Genomic DNA, 20,430 nt, shown 5'->3' with positions numbered 1-20,430 from the left:
CCGCGCGAACTCGTCGTCTTTCGGTGATTAGAGGCGCGATCGTGATTAAGAATGAGTGCAACAGAAGTACGTTTGAAAAGGAACAGGAAGAGGAGAAACGGGAGGTCGAGAGGAAGACGAGAGGGCATCGACATAGTTACAACTCTGCTGCGCATCGTATTGGTGAGTGCGAATTTATTTTTTATTTTGTATTTCAAGTAATAGAGATCTGTGTGAATATTATACGATATCTCACAGATCCGTTGCTTCGAGATGGATGGCTACAATTTAATACGCGAATGTTCAATAAGGGACAATAAGCATATAATTGTCAATGTATTTCGGCGACTCAATATACATGCATGCATACAAGAATTCACATGTAAAAAGTTCATCGAATAAATTTTACCATCATTGACGCGTTATTGATTATTGATTGGCACATTTGAACGTGCCTTATCGTGCAACAAAATAGCAATTTTGAGATCTGCACGAGTTGCTTAATATTTAAAAAAAATTTAATCATTTAAGAAAGAAGAATGAAAAATACATAAAAAAACTCATTAAAAGACACAAAGAGACGCATTAAAAACTGCATTACTTAACATGTTCTTTGTTCTTTTATAAAATAAATTTCTCAACTTTTCAATCTTTTTCAACGGCCTATAAAATAATTAAACACTAAAGTTGCAATTTTTCCTATTTCACCGAATGTACCCTAACAGCACCATACGTAGTAAGCACGTCGCTATTGCATCGTGTTGCTATGAGCATCTATTGACGTCATTGACGACCTGCTTGACCGGTTTTAAAAAGTTACATAAAATACTCGACAGATTAAAATGCATTACTTGGTTGTAGTAAAAATTAAAACAATTTTTATATACATATAAAATACCTACAACATGTTTGTTCCAATTGTTGCTACAACCAAGTAATGCAATTTAATCTGTCAAGTACTTTATGTACATAATACAGAAAACCCAATCTTAACTTTTTAAAACTTGTAATAATACTTTTACAATATCTATTATGTAATAATCTAATAATTATATTTACATGATGTATATTTACATAATATTTCTTCTAATATTCATTATTAAAAACAACATTGAAAAAACACCGCTAGATCAAGTGCGGTCGAAATAAATGAATAAATATAATGAAATACAAGAAAGTAGACTTTTCTTCGCCAGTGAATAAATAATGAGGAAAGTAATGTTCGACGCTAACTGGCAATATAGATTTATTATGTCTCACGACGTTTCGACCGTACATTTCGGTTCTTATCAAGTGTTACAGCTACATAATAGATAGACATAATGAATCTATACTGTCAGTTAGCGTCGAACATTACTTTTCTTAGTATTTATTCACTGGCGAAGAAAAGTCTATTTTCTTGTTTTTATTATTACACACTATTGACCTGAAGAATGTTGTCACGTCCTAACGGAAGTTTTGCCAAAATGATAACGATATATGTAGCTGTAAACACTTGATAAGGACCGAAATCTGCGGTCGAAACGTCGTGAGACATAATAAATCTATATTGCCAGTTAGCATTAAACATTACTTTTCTTATAATGAAATACGTGTGTGTGTGTGTTATGTTCAAATCTAAATTAAAAACATTATTAATTTTCATTATCTTATTATATTTCGGGACAGCGCCAAGTTTTTTGTATTAAATATTTTATTTTAATTAAATATTATCTATATACATTTAAATATTTTCTATTATCTTGCTGAGTTAAAACAGTTTAATTTTTTTAAAACATTTATCATATTTCCTCTTTTTATTTTCACAATTTCAACACTTTTTAAAAAACATTTTTAACATTTTTTTAAATTATAAAATGTTGAACATTTATTATTTACCTAAATATTCTTCTTATGAAAATTAACGCTATGTTGCAATGCTTAATATACAATGCTTAATAACAGTTTTTTATACTAGCACTATTTTTTGTATGGCAATTTTATACTCGGTGTTTCATTTAGTAGATGCAGTCACTCACTTATTACACGCGGACAAACAATGAAATTTGTCATACAAAATATGACTGTCACTACTCCCATCACGTTGATACACTTTTCAACAGGCCGATCGGCCGAAAGTAGTAGTTTAGTATTATATTATATAAAAGTTAGTTACAGTTCTCTTTCGTCCCGTTTTCTTCTAAAGCTCTTCTAGAGCTCCTGTAAGATACCTATATAGTTCGCTGATCTGAACTTCGGTCACAGTATCGTTGAAGATACACGATCAGTCTCGCGTCTTTCGTTCGCTCACGAATACACTTGGCACGAGACACTACCGTGTCTTTATAGTAACGAATGTGTACAGTTCTTTACTGTGACATAGTGTTTCGATTGTAATACATATAGTGAAAATAGATCATTTTCGATAGACGCTTTTTTTTAGCAAAGGTAATGTCTAATTATAGATTAAATTTACAACATAAAATTTCACATAAAATTGTTTAACGCATATTATTAAATAATAAACGTTATCGTCTAAAAGGAAACAAGAAAACGCGGATTCAACTATTCTCCTTTCCTTCAATTTTAAACAAAATATACATATTTTTAAAAATTTTCTTACGCTCATTAAAGAGATGGAATATACCTTCGAAAAAAATAGATTTTTATACTTTTAAGTGCATATCATCGAAAAGATACGTAAAAATTGTTTGTAAAACTTTTATGGTTTCAAAAACACTGTAAAACGATGTATTTCGATTTTTTTGTAAATGTTATATTTTTTTTAATATTTCCATCGCCCGTTATTATTGTTTCTGAGACATTTGAAATAATTTTATAATTAAATTAAAGTTTATCTAAAAGACAAATTCAACTATATACCTATAACAAAATTATTTTCTAAAGACACATCTTCCAAAAATGAGCTGCAAAGTGTCTATACGCACGGCACTTTATCGACTCACTACTTGACAACTTCCTTTTTCTGTTTTTTTTTCCATAATATGAGATCTGACACATATACGCACGCACGCATGCATGATCAAATGTAGATATTCAGCATAATTACACTTAGTTGCTATTTTGCGCTTAGCTAAGCAGAGCTTCAGCAAAACAGCCAATTATTGCAGAATGATGGCAGCATAATAATATAATAAATGCATTGACGCAGTTGCATAATTTTAATCGCATCTTTGCGCGTTGTAAACTACCCAGTAAGCAAGAAACATCAAGAAACATTTTAACTACATTACAGCAACGTTTTAACATTAATGCAATGTAGTTGAAATGTTTCTTGACGTTTCACTGAGAAAAAAATGTTCTGGATTTTAGTAAATATTAGTTTGAATACACAACTGTGACTCCATTTATTAAAATAAAGAAAATTTTCCTTTTTATTAGTATATTTTTTTCCTAGTGAATACACATATACTAATAAAAAAAAAAATTTTCTTCATTTTAGTAAATAGAGTCACAGTTGTATGCAAACTAATATTTACTAAAATCCAGAACATTTTTTCTCAATGTTCTTGCTTATGGGTAAGTCGTCATAAAATCGTATGCGTTAAATGTTTTGTGCGAGAATTCGTTCCATCAAGAGTTATTGTTCACTGCAAATAAATATGAAAATACAGGTATCTTGAAAATTTTTCTATTATATTGTTACTGCATATACCTTCTATATATTTTTATCGCTTTATGTTAATAAAGTTTTTACATTAATTTTTACTTTAATTCGTACAAATATTCATCTTTCTATTCTACTCCCTCCCTCCAAAAATATTTCCCTACCCTTCCCATTCTCTCACTCTTCCTGACTATAACAGCACGCCTCTGTTGCCTAGCTTTCATTATTTTGTAACAACAGACTGACACATATGTGTCTCTTACTGCCTCTCATCAGAAGTGATTTGACGGGTGCTCAGGTACGAAATTGTTTTTTATTTTTTATTTTTCTTTATAGTTCTTTTTCTCATTTTTTAAAATCACCTAGGATCGGAATTTTAACTTTAATATTTCTCAAGTGTTTTTTGTGTCTAAATCTCCTGCTGGCTCGATTGTCAAATCCGCGGTAACAGTAACACAGAGCATTACTCTTGGCATAATTGTGAACTATAAAGTGTGAAAAATGACGTTAATAAGCTAAATTATTTTTACAATGTACAGCTACATTTTTCGTTTTAGTGTAGTGTTTTTATATTTAAAATAATTGTCATAGTGTTAAAATATATCGAATATATAACTCCCATTTTGTTACAATTTAATATGTAAAAGTAAATATTTTTTTTTATTTCAATTCGACAGCTGTTAAATAGCTTGTTGTCGTCCTTGATTAGGTACAATTCAATTCGACATGGGTCATTTATTTATTACTCGAACAAATGTAGAGTTTTCGGCATATTTTACAAATCTATTCTATCGATTGAAAACGTTATACTATTAAAAAACATTTTTATTTTAATTTTATAATTATATGACTAGATGTTCAGCGACTTATTTAATTGACGAATTATTTAATTGTTTTTATTATAACGCACTGAAAAGGACTTTATCTCAGGTCGAAACGTGTGTCATATTGTTTATCTAAATTATAATACATTTTTAGCACGCGTACGTTCAATCTGCGCTCGCGCACGTGCATGGCTTCGTACGTGTGTGTGTGTGTGTGTGTGTGTGTGTGTGTGTGTGTGTGTGTGTGTGTGTGTATGCGTGTGCATGCGTGTGTATGCGTGACGTCCAAGTCGTTCTAGGTCGTCCTGGGTTATGCTAGGAGTAGGAATACACTCGTAGACTCGAATTTTACATGTTTGACTGATTGATAGCTCAAAAACTGTCCATAGGTTGGTCTTGAGCCCATTACATTTTTTGTTCAGGAGGTCCTAAGCTACAACATATTAAAAATTTAGACGATTTTACCGAGATCCCATTTCCTATATGATTAGTGCGGGGTCCTTTAATATTCTATTTGGTGATAAAATATTATTTTTTGTTAATATTTATTAATTATTTAAAAAAATTACATATGTAACGTGCATGTCTACAAATAAAACTTCATGAAAGAAATACTAGTTTAAAATTATAATCGTACATGTAATCAATTTTATTACCGAGATTTCAGAATATATTTAAACGTGTATGGTACAAGAGTAATTATGTAAAAATTATAAAAATATAAATCAGTACAGAATTAAAAATACAAATAAATTAGCTAAAATAAAAATACATTTCTCTTTAAAAAGTTATTTAAAACAAACATGCAACATTTAATTGCGACAATAATTACTTGCTACTGCATCGCTGCATTTATCAATGTCGTAACTGCGTCATTTTGATTAACTTTTTTATCCTCTCCAATAATATTACAAGGACTTTGTGACAGGAAAAGTAAAATTTACGTTTCTGACATCAATGCTCGACGCATTTACTCCTCGAAGAGTTGCCGAAAGACTTGTCCATTTGTTTAATTGTCGATGTACGTATTCTCTGTTTGTTTCATTTGAATGTTTGTTGTGTTTTGCGTTATTAATTATTAGCGAGCTCCGTGAGCTTAAAATATAAACGCGCGTGCGCGAAAAGATCAATATCGATCCGTTAGATAGATAGATCCATATAGGAGTTAGATTAGGAAATTGGGGAGGGCAACAGTCCACGCGCTGCCGCGGCATGTCGTTAAGAAGCAAGGAGGACACTTCCCTTCCATCTGTTGAAGCGGCTAGTCGAGGAATAAATATAAAGTATAGAGATTGTGAGACATAGTAAATTTATACAAAGTGTAAAATATTCTGTTAAGTTCAATTGTGATTGAAGACAGCTTAGTCTGAGAAGCCTGTACAGTGAGTCAAAAATAAATTATATTTCTTTGCCTCAAGCAGTGATTGTAATAACAGTCTTGCAAATCCATTCATTCTACGGGTCCTCCAACGGAACCCCCCTTGTGACGTCTCGTGCGATAAATTTATAATAATATAAGTTTATCAGTTCTTCTAAAACTGATTGGCGCTCAATTCAATTATTTATTATTTATTGTCGAGCCAGATTATTTATTTATCATTTATTTATTATTTATTATTATTTATGGTAATTATGTATAAAAGCGACGTCCTCTCCGATGACCTTGACCTTGACATATGTTGTGAAGGTCACCCTACTGAGTGACCTTCAAAAGGTTTTAGCCGTCGGTCATTGTTTATTAAAAAGTTATAAACAAAAAAAGTTTGAAAAATATAGCAGCTATTTAGAGTTTTCGAAGGCATAAACGACTAATATAAACGTCTTTTTTTTTAAAGCAGAGAATACTTTATTTCGCGACGACGACGACGACGACGACGACCCACTTAAACATTTACAAGAGAGTTGACTTTGGTTTGGCGAGTAGTTTTGTTGTGGATTCCCTTTTTTGTTTTGCGTGTATCGTTCCTTCAGAGAGAAACATTTATTTTGCGTGGATCGTTCTTTTCGCGAGAAATATTCCGTTTGCGTGCGTTGTTCATTGTGCGACCAATATTCCGTCTTCGAGTTCTCTATTTTGCGCGTATCGTCCTTTCGGGGATATTAATCGGCGGCGTAATAGCGAATCTTCTGTCCGTACGCGCATTAGTTGTCCGGCGAATAATATTTATTCGAGCCACTTGGAGCGGACCCGCGTTGAAAGAGCACGTGATCAAGACGTGACTCCCGCGGAGTAAACAATCGCGCGTTCTCGTAAATATCATCCCGCGTTCTATGGCAATGTAGTTACGGGTCGCGAATAATGTATCCATCCTATCGGGATCTTCCCTGATGTTATTGTACGTGATATCATGACCTTCTAATAGGTCACGACTTTGCGTCGTGATCTTATATTATATTTATAGTTATGAAGGAATATTGTTTGTGTATTTTGATGTCTAACCACAGCCAAACTCCTCTAGACTCGGCCATCCGCTGAACCCCGACCTTCGACCGACTAAACTGAGCAGCTGTCGCGACCGGCCGGAGCCCGTGAGAGTATTGCGAGTAATTTAAGTATTGAGAGTAATTGAGAGTGTTTAGCGTTTCGGGACAAAGGTGGTGTGGCCTTCTCCACACCTGGCGCCCAACAATTTCGCGTGTAGTTTTTTTGAGTTTTGAAGGGCTCTGTCACCCGGTCTAGATTTGGGTCGTTCTCCCGTCGCGCCGAACAGCTCCGCGACCGAAGAGACGTCGCAAAATTGTGTGTCGTCGTCGTCGTCGTCGTGTCGTCGTGACGACGTGTCGTCGTCGTCGTGTCGTCGTGTCGTCGTCGTCGTCGTCGTCGTCGTCGTCGTCGTCGTCGTCGTCGCGAAATAAAGTATTCTCTGCTTTAAAAAAAAGACGTTTATATTAGTCGTTTATGCCTTCCAAAACTCAAAATAGCTGCTATATTTTTCAAACTTTTTTTGTTTATAACTTTTTAATAAACAATGACCGACGGCTAAAACCTTTTGAAGGTTACTCAGTAGGGTGACCTTCACAACATATGTCAAGGTCAAGGTCATCGGAGAGGACGTCGCTTTTATACATAATTACCTTATTTATTATTATTTATTATAATTCATTATAATTTATTATTATTTATTATTATCTATTATCATTTATTGCCGGATAAATTAGTAGAGCCCTGTCAGCCGAAGAACCCCGGCCGCGGCAGGTGAAGGATGAAATAATTCTGTCTCAACTTCATAACTCATTTAAATGCATTTTTAGAAAATAATTTTGTTATCACAAAATGAGAGTCAAGAGGCCAAACTCGAGGAAAAATGTTTTTAAGACAAGATAAAAAAGGTAAATAATTTATTGTACAAATATCAATAACAACGTGGACGTTTCGACTTCACTTATATAATCTTCTTCAGCACAATAAATAAAAATTAAAGAAGTATGCAAATTTTAAGAGTACACAGTATAAAAGGAGAAAAAACTAAAAAATATATAGGGATAATATAGTATAAAAGAAAATAAGAAGTAATAAATTACTAATAACATGAATCACAAGTGACATAAGAGACAATAGCAGAGATCAAGTACATAGTCACAGACAATACTTAAAAACGATGATTCCTTATAAACGCAATGCTTTTAGTCGATGGTTAAAAAGCATTGTTATACTTGTTTATAAGTCAGTAGTGAGAATGTTGGTTCCATGTGTTCAAGAAGCTGTCGTCCTGTTATAGTTAAAGAATTGTAGTCCAAAATTGTAGTTTAGTGTAAAAAGAAAATTTTTCTCCCAATTCTGAGGTAATGTTCGTTTTTCAATGTAAAAAGGGAAAACCATATTAAGTGTAAGATAGAATTTTAGATAATTTTAAGTGGTACCAAGGTTGTACAGTTAAGTTGGCAAAATTGGACAATCAATTATTAAACATTTTTTAATAACCTTTTTTACTCGAATTTGACTTCTTGACTCTGTCATTTTTGTGCATTTGACGACCGTCTATCCTTCTTATTATAATTTTGTTATACATATATAGTTAAATACGTCTTTAAATTAACTTTAATTTAATGAAAAGATTTTTAATTATTCAAGAACAATATGGATAGTGCAAGCAAAGTGAGTGCCTTGATTGGTAAATGTTGAAAACATAGAAGATGATTAAAAATTACATAATATAAATTTTGTTTTTATTACCGCGAAATTTTATGAGAAAATTGTTTGTTGTTATATTTCAGACCACGGTCTTACATACGTATGTAAGACCGTGTTTCAGACAAAATTATCAGTCTACGATGCTTACGGAATGGATTGGAGCTCTCATTGTTGTTCTGAGTGTTGTATATATTTATTACAAGTATGTGGTATTCAGTTTCTGGCGCAAAAGAAATGTCTTTTATGTCGAGCCCGTTGTGCCAGCTGGTAATTTGACAGCTCTCGTGACTGGAAAAGTGTCAGTAGGCGAGTATCTTCATGTGATGATAAATGCACTTATTTTCTCTCACTTTCTCTCTCCCTCCCTCTCAACACTTATTTAAAAATTGCAAGATTAAGATTACAAAACAAAATTACATTTCAAACAAATAAAATGGAGTTTATCTCCTTTTCTTACCAGTTGTTGAAATTTAATTCTTTTCTAATTATACTAATAACTACGTTATATAATAATGGTTATATAATAATATAACCATGATCTTTGATCTACGATGATCTACGATTATGTTCTTCGTTTCACGCACGTGATATGAAGTTATCTATTAAAATTTTTTTACGCGATAGTATAGAAGTATAAGTTTCTTAGTATAGAAATAGTATACTGAATTATCTCAATTAATTCAGATTAAAATTATTTGAAATTTCTTTAAAATCGAGAGAAAAGTCCACACATAAAAATGATAGTATAAAAGTTATTAAAGATTACGTACATGTGAAATTGCTACGTTAATCACTCTCTTATATTTCACAAATCAATAAATTATTATTTGTAAAAAATTTAATATAAAATAAATTATTATTTTTAAAAGATTTAAATTAGATTTTTATGAGATCAACGATTTATTTGTTATCGCTACATCATTGTATCTTCTGCATTTAAAAAGACGCGAAATTTAATAAAAGATTTATCAACAGGCGAACTCTTCCGTGATGCCTACTTAAAATATAAGAGTCATCGCGCTTTTGGAATGTATATGTTTTTCAAACCAAATCTAATCATTGCCGACCCCGATCTGATTCAAATGGTGTTGACGAGAGAATTCAAGTGTTTCCACGATCGGGGAGTGTTCTGCAATGAGAAAACTGATCCATTGACTGGCCATTTGTTTTGCTTATCCGGGAAAAAATGGCGGAATTTGCGTCTCAAGTTAACATCCTCTTTCACTCCGGGAAAAACAAAACAACTCTTTATGATTCTAAAGGAGTGCGGCGAAGAGTTTGCAAAGAGTTTAGAGAGCGAAGCTCGGACGAGAGATTGCATTGAGATGAAGGAAATGTTTGCAAGGTAAACTTTTTTGTACGAATTTTTAAACGACCAAAGTATAAATAATTAAAATTAAAAAAAAAGTTGTTAGTGTAAAACCTAAATGTTCTGCAATAAGATAGTTAAGTGGCTATCTTTTTTATTGCTAATAATCTCTTTTGATCAATCTGCAGTCAGTTTTCGATGAAACTAATAAGGCATCTTTTCCCTTGATTGACAATTAGAAATAAGAAATTCTTGGCGTATAAAATTTCACAAGTTCAAAGATACAGATGATAAAACTGCGCGCGCAATTTTCATTTATTCCAAATAGACTTATTAGAATATAATTTAAGAATTAATTAAAATAATGTGGAAAAATTAGGTTTTCAACAGACATAATTATGTCAACGGCATTTGGAATCAAATCCAATTGCATGGAGCAGCCGAATAACGAGTTTCGATACTGGGGAAGGAAAATCTTTGAAGAGAGGTCCCTTTGGATGGCTTTCTCAATGTTCGCACCTCAAATAATGGACTTTTTTTCCCTTCCTGCATTGGACAGAGGCGTTACCAAGTTTTTTATGACACTGTTTCGTGATAATGTGGAATATAGGCGAACTCATAATATCGTCAGGCACGATTTTGTGAATCTGCTTATGCAACTCATGGAAAAGGGCTACGTTGAACCTGAAGATGAGAAAGATATTAGCAACATATCATGTAAATACATAGGGGGAGTCCGGGAGATTTGACCATAGAGGAGAGTTGAACCACTTCAAATATCTCGTTCAAATTTTGAACAAAGAGCTCAATCCGAGCACGTTAAAACACGTTTGTCTCACTCACAGTCGAAACGCACTACCAAGCGTCATATTGTCACGTGCTCGGATTGAGCTCTTTGTTCAAAATTTGAACTAGATATTTGAAGTGGTTCAACTCTCCTCTATGGTCAAGTCTTCCGGACTCCCCCTATACTTTAATATTGATGACGTTTTTTTACTTTCTTTTACATACAACTTCAAAAACCGTTGCGTCTTTAAAAATGGCAAAGTGTCTGCGCATAACGAATTTAATGTATACACAGAAGAAAATAAGTGTTAAATCAAGACTTATATTCTTGTACGAATCTATAATCTTCTTATAAAAATTTAAATTTAATTTTTTATTTCAAATTTTTCTTGATTAAATTATATACCTTTATTCAAACAAAGTTTTCTTCGTTTAACGCAATTTACATCTCATTTCAAGATTATAGATTCTTGCTTATATGCAAGAACATAAGTCTTAATTTAACGCGAAATACAATTTTATTCAGACAATAACTGCGTGTAAATATATTATCAGTTTTTTTTTTAGAAATGTTTCTGCATAAGATTACAATGAAAAAAATTATAATGTTTATCATTTATACAGCAAACGTAAGTAAACTTACTATGTCGGAAGCGGCTGCGCAAGCTTTTGTCTTCTACTTAGCTGGCTTCGAAACTTCTGCCACAACAGCAACATATTGTCTGTACGAATTAGCTTGTCACCAACACTTACAAGACAAGGTTTGCAAGGAAATCGATGAAATATTAAAAAAGCACGGCGAAATGTCCTATAATGCCCTGAACGAAATGGCATACCTTCATAAAGTAATAAACGGTGATTACAGTTTCTGTTTGTATAAAGACGTAATTTTTTATATGAATTAGGGATATCGAGAAAATCTTTATTATAAACATATTTATTCGTGTATATGTACATTTAAATTAAATAAACGCGTTTGATATATATAATCGAAATAATAAATACTTTTTAGAATAAATATATACATTTATACACAATATATCTATGTAGAAAGTATATAAATACATTTCCAAATATTCTTTTTTATCTTCTTACTTATTGTAGAAACTATGAGGAAATACCCACCTGCGCCTGTCTTGAATCGCATCTGTACCGAAGCCGTGACTCTTCCAACAACGAATATCCACGTGCCAAAAGGGACTTCAATCACTATACCAGTACTTGGATTGCATAGAGATCCGTCGATATATCCAGATCCGGACAAATTTGATCCTGAACGATTCAACGTAGATGCGATAGCAAACAGACATCCTTATGCTTATTTGCCATTTGGAGAAGGACCACGGATCTGCATCGGTGAGAGGACAATCCTATTTAATTTACACATTATATTTTTTATTCATCAATTTCCCCATCATTGTTTAGAGTTTTAAGCATATAATCTCTCGCAGAAATATCTTTTTATAGAGGTATTTAATTAAGTTATTAATTTCGTCTTTATATCTTTTGTACCTAAGGAACATATACATACACACTAAGGCAAAGCTTGGTAAAGCTTGGAACGTAAGTTATATCGCTATTGTCTATATTAATAATTTTCAGGTATGAAATTTGGTTATATCCAAACAAAAGTTGGACTGGTGAGTCTTCTGTCAAGGTTCAAGTTCAAACTCCACTCCCAAACTCCGGTCCCGCTCACTTTCGACGAAGCATCCATTCTAGTACTTGCGGTCAAAGGCGGTGTCCCTCTTATCGTTGAGCAGCGATGAAGCAATCACGCTCTTATTTGAAGTAAATATTTCTATTTAAAGCATCCGAAAAATATTGTTGACTCAAAGTGCACAAAAGTTCTTTTAAATGGGATTATTATATTATGCTTTGCATTTGTCATTATATTAGCGGAATTCTGGAAATTGTAGAGTATTTGATAGATATAAGTGATACAAATATATTTGAACTTGTAAGTTTTTGTAACTTTTATTAGAAGGACAATCATGTATGTAATTTTATCGTTAAATAGAAACAAAGTTGCAAATTAATGTATAATATATGATTACTGGAGCAAGTTCACATATATTTGAACAAGCAGTGAAAGGAGCGTCAATGCATATTTGTATATTTAAGTTATACAATATTAATTTTTATATATTTATATAAATTTTAAAATGTAGAGAAACATAGATAGTATTATATAATTGATTTATATAAGACGAAAGCTTTGAATTAAAATTCTATTAAAGGTTACTTAAAACCAAGAATATATGTATAATAACTTGTTATCTATATTGCCTTATTATTTGGGACTTAATTTGCCAAAGTGTATTAATTATGTCAATGTTATTAAAATGTTATTTGAAATAAATTAAAACAATAGAATTGTAATAGATATATATGTATATATTTATGACTTGTACACAGTTATAATTACAAATGATTAGAGATTAACTATAAAATCTTTATATTCTGATCTCTCAACGACGATTATATTTCTATAACAGAAAACAATTTCCATGAATATGTCGTAAAGTGCTAAAATCGTAATCGGAATTCAATCGTAAATGTTTAAAAAATAATTAAAATGTAAATTGTAAAATGACGATACAATTTTAATACAATTTTCTTCTAGATAATTTTTACAAGATTTGAATCAAGGCATGCGGCAATTTACGTATGAATATATTAGGCTAATCGTAAACCCTGACAAAAGAATTTACATAATATGTATATGTAAAATCCGATATTATTTTCACTATTAATACAGTGTACTCAATTATTTCTGTAATATGTATTGTAAATGTGATCTAATCGCCTTGGTATTGTAAATTTCACTGCGTGACGTGATAAAAAAATATTGTATATCATTTTATATCTAACGCTAAAAGTAGGATATCTTAAAACGAACAATACTATAGATTTAGTTATTCGTTGCACATAGTTGATGATGAAAATGCCCCGCGCACATTGACCCCACATCAAATTAATATGTAGAACCATCATTGTACCCAAAGAGAGATAAAAGAATCTTCACGATTTAAATAATACTTCATTTATCCATTTCCCTTTGAAGATATTTCTTGACGAGACTATATCGAGACACTTCTGTTTGTCATCACGCTGTTCACTTCCCTTTATATATAACATTACATTTTTGGTCCGTTTTATATTGCTGTACAATACTTTGATATCCGATCACCTCTTCTAATTGCATAGCCAATTTGTGAAGCTAACCATCGCTACGTAAAGAATAAAACAATATATCTTTTACTGTAAAAGCGGTGGACGCTGTCTTTCTGTAAGTACTGCGTCGATACCGCGATCTTTCGTTCAAATTCATTGGCATTTCTCGCACAGTACTATTCTAACATGCTAACCTAGTGCTTAAAATAGGAAAAATCCTCTCTTTTTCATCTACATAACATAGCAAAAGTCCACACATATTATTTAATCTATTTAATATCCGTATAATCTATCTATGGTACGTATGATACAAAATTCGCTCTCTACGTTAACTCGTCCGTGCACAGTTTTCTCTCCTCCTCCACTCGCTGCCGAGTGCGATTAAAAGCCTCCGTTTTCACGAAATCCACGGTTTTGTACACTGTCGTATTCGGGAGGGACTGCGCGAGCGGTAACGTCGCGGAACTAAAGCTTTCTGTCGCTTCCAAGTCGAGATCCAGATACTGCAGTACCACCAAGCGATTGGACGCCGGAATAAACGTGTTGCGATCTTGATAATAGTATATCTGGAAATCGAATTACGCACAGCATATGAAATCACGTATCGCGCCACGTCACGTGCGACGGCTAAGATTACGCGTGATTCTTAGAATCGTTCTACAAACCTCCTCTTTATCCTCGAAGGCGTTATTGTCTTCATCCGACGTCGATTGGTGACGTGTCGAATGTATATGCGACGGAGGCGTTGGACTGGGTGCCGCCCGCATTCTTCCTCTTCCAGGGGGAGATGCTAATTGTAGATGAGGTGCTGCGAGAAAAATTAAACATATTTCTTTCACGCATTTAACGTATAAAAAAAAGGGGGGAAAGGAAAATAAAGAAAATCTTACCCTCCACCGGCGATTTATTTAATGATGGCTTCAACTTCCTGTTGATGCTCGGCGGTTCGGCCGGAGAGTGTTCGGCGGAGCTCACGTCGTATAGCGCTATTGTCGGACCCGGTGACGGTTCGTTGCTTACGACAGACATCGAGTCGCTGGTTTTTCTGCCTGGCTTCAACTCTCTGTACACCATCGGCGGAGGCGGCGCCATGGTGGTCGGTACACCGCTCGAACAACCGTCTCGCACGAGCGGGCTCGGTAGATTCGAATATGTCGCCGTGGTCGAATTTTCAGAGCGCGGACTTGACGGCTCGTCCTCGTGGAAATCGTATCGGAACACGTTCTGCGTCTCGTCGTTGATGGTGCTCGGCGCGGCGTTCGAGTAGAAATGCTTCGACGACTGATCGACCGCCGCCGTGTGGCTCTCGACAGTCGTTTGCGCCGCTTGCGGTTGATGAGATCTGGGAAAATCGTACGACTCGTCGGTCACGGCGCCCGTAACCGTCGTCGCGGCGGCAGCGGGCGTCGTCGGCGCCGGCGTTGCCGGGGTACTCGGTTTCGAGCTCTCGGTGGCACCGTCTAGATTCAGGTAATTGTGACCGGGATTCTCGGGTAACATATGAGGCGGTTTCGGTGGTCTGGGCGGTGCTGGTAACTTCTCCACGGCCGGTGGCACCGCGGAATCGACGATCCTGAGCTTGCCGAAGCGTTTTCTCACGCTCCATGAGCCGATCTCGTGGTCGCCCGGGCCGTGAGGTTGCCGTGAATCACCTGTCACGATTTCATTTCATTAGTGAAAATAATAAAAAAAAAAAACCGAATTGAATCACGCGCGCATTGTCACAACACACACCCGTTGAGGGAAGCGTGTCCCAGTTCGCGCTCGTCACAGACGTCGTCCATTCGTCGTCGGTGAAGACGCTCTCGGCGTCCGTCGTCGTGGGTGATCGCGGCGGGGAGGGCGCCAATCTTCTCGGGGCGTCGTAATGCTCGGGTCCCTGTCCAAGGGCTGAATTCAGGGAACTGGTATCGTTGAGCCGACGACCAGAAATGCACTCGCTAATAGGAATGTAGGGACCGGAGATCGTGCTAGTGGGCGAAGTTGGCGGGGATTCTTGAGACTCGTATTGAAACACTGAAAGGAAAATTCTCGTGTGCTGCTGTTAAAGCTTACTTTCAACGATCTGTAATTGCGTCAGATTTCAGGATAGAACTCTACTTATACAATTTCATATGTATTTTAGTATGGATGTGTACTTTATACGTCATATGTGTGTATTCTGATTCTTTAGACGGTTTTTTTTTATATTGCTTATAAGATTGTAAATAGAATCCAGATTTCTAACATGAATTACAGATCGTCTGAAGCATGTTTAATGCAAGAATGCACAAGCAACAGGGTAATACGAGATGGAAGTTAAAATTCTATTACTTTGTTGCTCTTCATCCTGAGTGTATGCCTTCAAGCCGCAAACTTGACACACTGCATCCACCCATTTGTTCATATCCACTTCGTTCTCAGCAACCAAATAATAGATCCGCTTTGGCGTCTTCACGTTAAACATGTACTGATACTTCTGTTTACGATTTTCGAATCGAAGACCTGCGTCCACCTGTGACAAAGTACTGATAAGCGTCCGTAGCTCGTGAGAACAGACTTTATAAAGATAATGCGACAAGCACCTGTTCGCACTGGTCCAGATCGATACGGCCCTTGAGTTTACGGCAGCGTCTGTCCGTGTAATACTCCAGAAAGTATTGACCAGGCAGCTCGCCGCTGTGACGAAGGGCAAACCATCGTTTTCTCCACCGCTATTAGAAAAACATATTAAAGATAAGACTATTTACCTTCACCTCTCAAACTTATAGCCGCGATACTCCTATCAATAAAATTCCGATAAACGACCGATAAACTTGCTACGTCGCTTATCGCGAGAATTATACTTTTCCTCGAAAGCACGAGTCCCAAAAATCTAATCGAAAGTAACGGGAAGAAAAGTCTTGCGTATAAATTCTCCCAGAATTAGGTTAGGTCGGGGTATCTGTCGTCGCCGAATTGGCTCTCGACTTTTCTCGAGCTCTCTATGGGAAATTAAGCGAACGTTCCGTAGCCCGCGATCGACTCCGTCCGTAGACAAAAAAGAAAAGGAGGTCTGGCGATGCCCAGGGGGAGACGTAAACAATGATCACGCTCCGTCTGGGAGCCTCGCAGACGAGAGATGCGAACGCGACGCGCACAATCCGTTTCGCGCTTGATACCGACCGCTCTCCAGAGCTTCGTGGGCGGCGATTTGATGAGCCAGCCTTCGTGGACGATCTCCTGGGACGTCTTGAGCACCTCCATCTCTTCCTCCACCCGGGGGACGACGGTCAGGATGGCGCGATCGCTCGCTCGCTCGTCAAGCGATATTATTCTCAGTGGCGCGGGGGCATCCTGGAAAACGCGCGCGAGGAGAACCACCGGGCACCTACGACGGAGACGACGACGCGCTCGTCGCCTATTTGTCTATTTTTGGCCCCGACGGCGCAACACGGATAGACCGAGAACGAACGACAATCCCTCACGTACGCACTACGCACACCGTCGACGACTGCCCTCCCCCCCCCCTCTCCTTTCTCGAGCTTGCTCGCGCGCGCACGCGCGACGGTAACCGACTACCGACACGCGGAGAAACGGAGTCAACGGTGACTGACACGGAGCGGCCCGCGACGGGACACTGCGCCCTGCGGATCTCGCGGACCTCGGATCTCGACGCGGCGCACAAAGACGTACGCGCGCGCGAACGCCGACGGGACGGGACGGGACCGGGGAGTCCGGGGACTCCTGTGTTCTCCGTCTCGCTTTGTTCCGCGTTTACCACCACCCGGCCGTCGCGGCCACGCGTGCCAAGGCTCGCGCGAGTGACATGACACACGACACGGCGCCCAGCGCCCACTCCGGCAGGGAGTCAGGGAGTCCGGGGCCCGTCCGCGATGACAGCGCAGTGACGTACGAGCCCCCGCGGTCGCCCGAATCCACGGATTAGGCGTTGCCTCCGCGTGCCTTCGATATCTCGCGACATCTCTCTCCCTCCGCTCGCCGAGAGAGAGAGAAGGAGAAATTACATCGCGCGGTCAATCGAGGTTAAGAACTCAACGAGGGTGCAAAAACGGCGTTCGTGATGCTTTAGGAATGAATCGGCGCCCCCCGCCTCCGCCCCGCTTTCTCGCGGGGGGCATGGCACTGTCTCCTCGATATATTCGAGAAATTTCTAATGACGCGCTGCCGATGTTTTGTCATTGAGAGAAAATGCAGAGCATTCACCCGCACGCTCCTTCGTTTTTCCGTCTCAAAGATTAATATCGACAATACTGTGGCTGGCATAAGGATGACTTCGATCGAGCCTAATTTAATCGACGATCGATTCAATCGGCAGAGTCGCTCGAAGAAAAATGTTCAATTGTAGCTCCGTTATCCCTAATTTTTTCTACGTATGAAATAATTAAATGGCAAAATAATATCATCTCCGTTAATAAAATATTAGTGTAAGGCATCTGTTGATAAGTTAATCGCCGATTTAATCGGAGCTTGGTCAAGGAAAAGCCGCTCTAAACAACGCCGTGCTCCGATTACTCCGAGCGAGAAGGAAAAAGCGAATCGACGAGATAATTTATAAATTTCACGGTATTTAGACAAGTGCCTCGGAGCGGCGAGTTCCGTTTTATCGACTCCTTTTTTCTCTCCCGCAGGTATACATATGCCGCTCGCGAACGCCGGAGCGCAACGGCGCGGATTAGCGACGACGCGCTCGCGGAAGGGCAATGCCGCGCGCATGGCGCGCATAATGCGGGGAATAGCCAGTTAATTTGCAATTCAATGGGCCGACGCCGTAGACCGGCGTAGGCCGATCGATATTCGAATCCGGTTCTCGTCTATCGCTCCCGTTAATCCCGCGAATCTAGCGCGGAGAGCGCGATGAGAACGGACAACGAGCTTATCCGTTTACGATCGTCCCGTCCGCTGGCCGGGGGGGAAATCGCCCCGTAAAAATTCAGAAAGGACTCCACTGGACGCTAAATCTCTTCCTGTCGACGTGTCCGTCGCGGACGCGCGATTTTTCTCGCATCGCGAATGATTGCTGCAGTATAAACGGGAGACGTAAAAGATTTCACGACTCGCCTGGGGCCCGAATGAAACCCCTTGCGCTAAAACGCGAGAGGGATATTATAACGTCTTGCGCGTGCAGGATAGATAGGAAGGAGACGGCGAAAGGAGATCAGTTTGTATTATATGTACTCTGCGTTATACGCTTCTTTATTTTACACGTTTTATATACAGAAAAGAGGATACATAAAAAAATACATGAAAAGAAACGCTAAAAAAAAAACGGTAAAAGGGGAGGAGGGGGGGAAGGAAGAAAAACGCAGAGATCCAGCGACAAAAATATACAGCGAAGCAAAATCCAGTCCGCGTGGAGGTGATAAGTATCTTAGCCATTAAATCAACGTCGCTCCAATAAGCGAGGGTCAGATCCCCGGCGCGCGGCGTCCGTCGCTTTCCTTCGGGAGTGAGAAACGAAGACCGGGATACAATCATCCGTTGCTCAAAAACGCTCGTCCTCCCTCGTCTCGATTCCCCCTGGCGTGGAAAACCGCCTCTCTCTCTCGCGAGAAGAAAAACTATTAAAAATCACTATATCGCGTGGGCTCAAAACGACTCGATAAAAATCGCCCCGATTTAATTCGCTCGGGTCCTTCAGGTCTTTCGGGTTGAACGCTCCCGATTTCGAGGAATAACGCAATTTTTCTTCTCCTTTTTTTCGTCAAATTTCTATAAAGAGCCTCTCTCCTCTCTCTCTCTCTCTTTTTCTCTCACCGTCGCTTTGCAACTCGTACTAAAAATTCTAGTCTATCGTACATATTTTTTACATTGAGCGCATCGTCGGAGACGTCGACGTTCGCCGCTCTCCGCGATAGGTGTTTCGCGTGCAACAGCATATATCTCCAGATGGCAAAACGTCCCGTCGTATTTACGAAATTATTTGCGCAAATAACGTATAAAATGTTGTGTGAGTGTTCCCAAACGCTCAGCAACGATATTGAACTTGTTTCAACAACGGTGTATACTTTAATGATCGTTACGTTGCTGCAGCAACGGTTTACGCCCGGCGCGCGGCGGCTCCATCGCTATATGTAGTTTATACATATTGATGGAAACGATTTACACATTATTGGTTTGCAGGAACAATACACACACATGCTTGCTGCGAGAGCGCCATAAATATGAATCCCCAGACACGAAGCTGGCGATTCATGTTTATCGCAATGTTTTTGCGGCGACAATGTGCAAAATTGCCTTCGCGCAACGATCTGCATGATTTTGCACACTCACGTTTTGCTATCCGGGATATCCGTCGCACGTGTCGTTCGCACGCGTGAGACGCGCGTGCACGTCCCCGAGGGACTCTGAACTTCCTCCCTTTCTATACGGCGTCGTTATCGGCGCGGCGCGGCGCGCGAGGAGTTAAAACGTGGTGAAAAAAAAAACGACGGGAAAAACCCGAGAGCGATCGCGTCTCGGACTTCGGATCCTACTCGCGGAGAATATATACGTATCGCTTCCGGTTATCGAGATATCGTTTATATGCGCGCGAGCGTCGCGTATTTATATATAGTTTACGCTAGATTTACAGGTCCCTTGCGCGATCGTAAAAAAGCGATCGTCTTTAGCAGAACGGCAGGACGCATCCTTCGGC

At 38.0% G+C, this 20,430-nt stretch overlaps 2 protein-coding genes across 11 annotated transcripts; one reads left to right on the top strand and one right to left on the bottom strand.

The window, feature by feature from the left end:
* The first annotated feature begins 2,240 nt into the window (after window positions 1–2,240).
* LOC139817360 (probable cytochrome P450 6a14) lies at window positions 2,241–13,676 on the top strand. Of its 10 annotated transcripts, none has more exons than XM_071785384.1 (7): window positions 2,241–2,406; window positions 8,664–8,848; window positions 9,518–9,887; window positions 10,231–10,568; window positions 11,262–11,492; window positions 11,742–11,993; window positions 12,240–13,676. In XM_071785384.1, the coding sequence occupies exons 2-7, from the start codon at window positions 8,683–8,685 to the stop codon at window positions 12,404–12,406; spliced, it is 1,524 nt and encodes a 507-aa protein (XP_071641485.1). In that variant the 5' UTR covers window positions 2,241–2,406; window positions 8,664–8,682; the 3' UTR covers window positions 12,407–13,676. The 10 variants fall into 10 exon arrangements, with proteins under 10 accessions (XP_071641485.1, XP_071641480.1, XP_071641476.1 ...); XM_071785379.1 differs by having other exon boundaries at window positions 8,626–8,848; XM_071785375.1 differs by lacking the exon at window positions 2,241–2,406 and adding an exon at window positions 3,567–3,593 and having other exon boundaries at window positions 8,626–8,848.
* Window positions 13,014–17,546, bottom strand: LOC139817358 (uncharacterized). Its single transcript, XM_071785373.1, has 7 exons — window positions 16,959–17,546; window positions 16,379–16,507; window positions 16,128–16,308; window positions 15,549–15,830; window positions 14,705–15,466; window positions 14,480–14,622; window positions 13,014–14,380 (listed from the first exon to the last, which is right to left on the bottom strand). The coding sequence occupies exons 1-7, from the start codon at window positions 17,037–17,039 to the stop codon at window positions 14,138–14,140; spliced, it is 1,821 nt and encodes a 606-aa protein (XP_071641474.1). The 5' UTR covers window positions 17,040–17,546; the 3' UTR covers window positions 13,014–14,137.
* Window positions 17,547–20,430: the final 2,884 nt, after the last annotated feature.

The sequence above is a fragment of the Temnothorax longispinosus genome, chromosome 8 (assembly GCF_030848805.1).
Source record: "Temnothorax longispinosus isolate EJ_2023e chromosome 8, Tlon_JGU_v1, whole genome shotgun sequence".
Lineage (NCBI taxonomy): Eukaryota > Metazoa > Arthropoda > Insecta > Hymenoptera > Formicidae > Temnothorax > Temnothorax longispinosus.
Note: the sequence above shows the minus strand (reverse complement) of the source record. Positions and strands in the feature narration are given on the sequence as shown.